Genomic DNA, 4547 nt, shown 5'->3' with positions numbered 1-4547 from the left:
TTTTAAAATAGAAAAAGAGATTGAGAACACAGAGTCCTCAATCTCTTTTTCTGTATCCCCTGTTATCAATGAACAGGAATCCTCTATGAGTGTTCCTGTTCATTGATAACATGAGGACATAGTATGTTTACTATAACTACAACTATGAATGAATGGGGGTGATGTAGATCACTCCCATTCATTCATAATTGAGGATATAGTTAACATACCATATCCTCAATTATGTACACACACTCAGCGATCACTGATCACTGAGTGTGTGTACATTGCTCTCCCCTCTGACACGCTGTCACAGGAGGCTGATCGAGCGGTGTAGAGAGGAGAGCCCAGCCTCCTGTGACACACCGCTCTGCCGGACTGTGATAGGCGGCAGAGCGGTGTGGGAGGAGAGACGCCGGCCGTTCACAGCGCTCTCGTCCTGCAGCGCTCGGCCGGCTGTCACTTTTTTTTCTCCCCGCTGGAGCAGCGCCCAGCGGGGAGAAAAGAAACCAGGGATGCGCCGATGTATCGGCAGGAAAATGGCACTTTCGGCATTATGCCAAAAGTGCAATTTTCGGCCGATATATCGGTGCATCCCTAATAAAAAGTCATATAACATGTATATAACTGCTACACTGATTTGGTGTTCTTAAAAGCCATCCCTTGCCATTTAAATCCTAAGCCAGATTTTCTAAAATTACCCCCAAAATTTTCAAAAAACTGGAAGTCAAATTAGACGCTTCCCCCCAAAATCCCATGAAATACTTTCTGAGAAGCTTCATGGCAAAGGGATTCTGATGGTGCTTTTCGTATTAAAACACTGAAATTGCTTGGGTGGACATATTGAAGGCAAGGCTTTCCATTTAGCAGTTCATATTGAGAAAGGACATACTACGGCAAACATATTTTTCTACAGGACAGAGAAAGATATGACGCTCATTGTATATATAATTAGCCTGCAGTAAAAAAAAATTGAAAAAAACTTTAAAGCAAATAGTAACTAGGGAAAGGGACAGGTGAAGCTGGGTATTTAATTGCATGATAACTTAACATAACAGGAGTTTTGATGCCTCATAAAAGGGACCACAGATTTCCAATTTGGCAAGCACATCAAACATACCGTTTATGGCCAAAAGAGGCAGTCCGATTCCTCTTTGGTGTCCAAACTCATGATAACTGTTGGCTGCATTCTCTTAGATTAGCAAGATCTGCAAGATTTATTGTTCGCCTTGTGTTTGTCGCCTGCTTGGCGCTCTCTAATAAATACCACTTGATTTTTGTTAATCATGGACAGAAGAATCTTATTGTCTACTAGAGCCTTTGTGCATAATTTATAATATGCGTTTAGCAAAGAGATTGATCCGTAACTACTTCATAGCATAGGGTCATCGCTCTTAGAAATTAGTATTTTGGAGGAATTTAGAAAGAGATCTGATGCAAAATTACCTTCAAGATGGACTTAAATGTGACTAATTTTGGTTTTGTAATAAATGTAAGTAAACCATCCGAGTGTTTTTGAGTTAGGGGTACATTTTTAAAATTTATAATTTATCAGCCCGTAATTTACTTACATAAAAAGTCAACTTTGGGTAGGCAGATTGTATTTACTTTGTACCTTTTGCTGATTGTGAGGTTAGACGATTCTAATTTCTTCACAGATTAAAGCCTTTACAAATAATGATATACCGTAGTAATAAGTAAATCCAAGATCAGGAATGTAACGTGTAACTTACCAGCCCTTACATTCAGTTTTTTTTTTTCCAGACTTTTTTTAATTTTATTTTATTTTCACCTTGTACTTCTGACAGTAGCAATCTTCCTGTTTTAGGGTGGCAATGCTTACTCAATGTATTGTATTGTATCTTTGGAGGAACAGCATGTTTTTAGGGCTACAGAATACCTCCCCATCCCCATGTGTTCTGAAATTTGCAGAGGTAAACTGGACAGGGCGGTTAACACTGCTTGAGGTAACACTGCACAGGAATTTACAAGCTTTCTGGAGGCATTTGTTGTACTTTATTGAACAGTTATAATAAAATGTTTTTCAATGGTATATTTAAAGGAGAATTATGAGGTGAGTGATTTTCACTCAGCCTCATAATCTGAGCCGACCTGTGACAATGAAACTGTCACAGGTCGGCTCAGTAGATCGGGAAGTGAGCGAACACATACCGGGCGCTCGCTCACTTCTCGATCCTGTGCCAGCAGAGAGCCGTGACAGGGGAGGGACTAGATTCCACCCTCCCCTGTCCGATCATCCAGCGCTGACTGGCGGAACGGATGGGGGAGGGGCCGGGTACAGCTGGCTCTGCCTCTAGATAGGCAGAGCCAGCTGTCACTCATGCAGCTGGGTGGATCTAGACATAATTGTCGGGATCCGTTCCGGCTGTAGCTCACGGTATACTGAGCTTTGGGTGATGGGAGGACGCTAGTTTGTGTCCTCCCGTTACCCTTAGGAGAACTATGGGGAAAAGCCTTAACCCCATAGTTCTCCTGTAACAAACCAAAAGGAAGTAAGGGAGTAAGTTCATTGTTAGGGTTTATATACACTTTTACAAACACAACCCCGCCCCTATAAAATACACCCAGGCTTTTATAGTAAAACAGTTACAATTAGCCAAAGTAACCAATAAGAATCCCTCTGCATGTGTCTGACTCCAAAAAATGTGAAATGTTCTATAGACTTCTGAACCTGTTTGCTTAAACAGATTGAAGTTTTCTATGTTAAGGGATGATATATGTTTAATTATTCCTATATTCTTGAATCTGGTGCACTGTTTTCTAAATGTATGCATCTTTTTGCAGGATGTTGCTCTTAAAAACCCAAATTCATTGGAAGCTTCACCTGCTCCTCATTATTATGCTTGCCTTGTGAAGGACATTGATAATTTGGGATGGGATAAGTATGTTTTATTTTGTTTTATTTATGTATCATTTTGTAAGTAATTGGGATACATTATTTTTGTTTTTAATTATCTAAATGTATGGTAAATAATAATTGTATACCAATATAATCAATGGACCACTAAAAAAAAATCCCATTTTTTTTTTACTGATGATCACTGTTGTCAATTGTTCACAGTGCAAAAGTACTGTTTTTGTACAAAACCGTACACACAGTTTATTAATTATATTGGGGGTGATATTAATAGCCATGTTTCTGTGTTTGCTGATGTTACTAAAATTGTCAGGGTAATAAACACGAGCTTACACATCATTACAGGAGGAACTTGATAAAATAGGGGAGTGGGCATCTACATAGTAGGGGAGGTTTAATATTGAGAAATGTAAAGTAATGCATTTTGGGGTTAAAACAGGCCTGCAGGGTACACGTTAATGGGTGCTACACTGGGGAGGCAGAGGTGGAAAAAGATTTAGTTTACTGCAGGCTTAACAATAGCATGCAGTGCCAGGCTGCAGAAAACAAAGCTAGCAGAGTACTGCCTTGCATTATAAAGGGAATGTACGCTAGAGACAAATCATTTTGCAACTTTACAAAACTGTGGTTAGGCTCATCTTGAGTATGTGGTTACATTTTGGTCACCAATCCACATAAAGGATTTCCTTTAACTGGATGAAGGGGCTGGAGGACGTAAGCTATGTAGCAAGATTGCAAAAATTAAACTTGTTCACTCTAGAAATTAGGTGATTTAAGAGCGGACATTATTTTGATGTACAACATGTTTACTGGTAATATCAGTAATAAACTTTTTACTGTAAACTCAATAAAGAAGACAAGAGGCCACCTCCTAAAAGTGGAGAAAAAAAATGTAAGCACAAAGGGAGAAGAAGATTATTTTCTGTTAGAGTTGTAAGGTTGTAGAAATCTCTTACACCAGCAGTGGTATTAGCAGAAAGTATGGAATCATTCAAAAATTGTTTAGATACCTTCCTCAAGGACCATAACATACAGGGGTAGATGAACTCTTAATGATTGAAATACACAGACACTCACACACGCTCACAAAGGTTAAACTCGATGGACCTGTGACTATTCAGCCTCAAATACTATGTACTGTAACTACGGTAAACACTTGTGGGAGTGTTTTTGGTTATTGGTGATAGTACTTTACAGTGTTTGTACATGTACCTGTATTATAGTAATGGTGATGCTTTCTGAGATGGTGGCTGATAAATTATGTTTGGGCATAATAAAGACTTTTGGCACATGATGTATGTTAGTTATTTGCTGGGAACATTAGGATCATGTTCCCTGATGACATTTGTTTGACTTCATTGATTAATTTTCCCAGTCATAAAGACTCAAGGCAACAAACAAACCATATGGTTTTGATTGGTTAGCTTTGATTTTCACCTTCTTATATTTCTTCACAATTACAATCTTTGTGAAATAACCAGCAAGAAAATGGTATGATCAATTGCATTGGTTCTCGGCATAAAGTTACTTAGCTATACATCTTAGTGCTTTTAGTTTTTTATATAAAAGCTGGAGAAATTAAAAGAAAAAATAAATATGTGCATGCAATGGCTGCAGAGATATTTAGAATGTAGTCGTGAAGATAAAGAATATGAGAAATGTAAAGACAAAAGTGAAAAGGGGAAAATGA

The 4547-nt window shown here is 38.5% G+C and overlaps 1 protein-coding gene across 1 annotated transcript in view; it reads left to right on the top strand.

Annotated features, from left to right (window-relative positions):
* FANCL (Fanconi anemia complementation group L) overlaps nucleotides 1-4547 on the top strand; it is a 74979-nt gene that overhangs the window by 16772 nt on the left and 53660 nt on the right. The window contains exon 5 of the mRNA XM_018566303.1: nucleotides 2785-2882. Coding sequence (XP_018421805.1) covers nucleotides 2785-2882 — 98 coding nt within the window. The remainder of the gene's footprint in view (nucleotides 1-2784; nucleotides 2883-4547) is intronic.

This window comes from Nanorana parkeri, unplaced genomic scaffold (genome assembly GCF_000935625.1).
Source record: "Nanorana parkeri isolate BGI_ZX_2015 unplaced genomic scaffold, ASM93562v1 scaffold934, whole genome shotgun sequence".
NCBI lineage: Eukaryota > Metazoa > Chordata > Amphibia > Anura > Dicroglossidae > Nanorana > Nanorana parkeri.
Note: the sequence above shows the minus strand (reverse complement) of the source record. Positions and strands in the feature narration are given on the sequence as shown.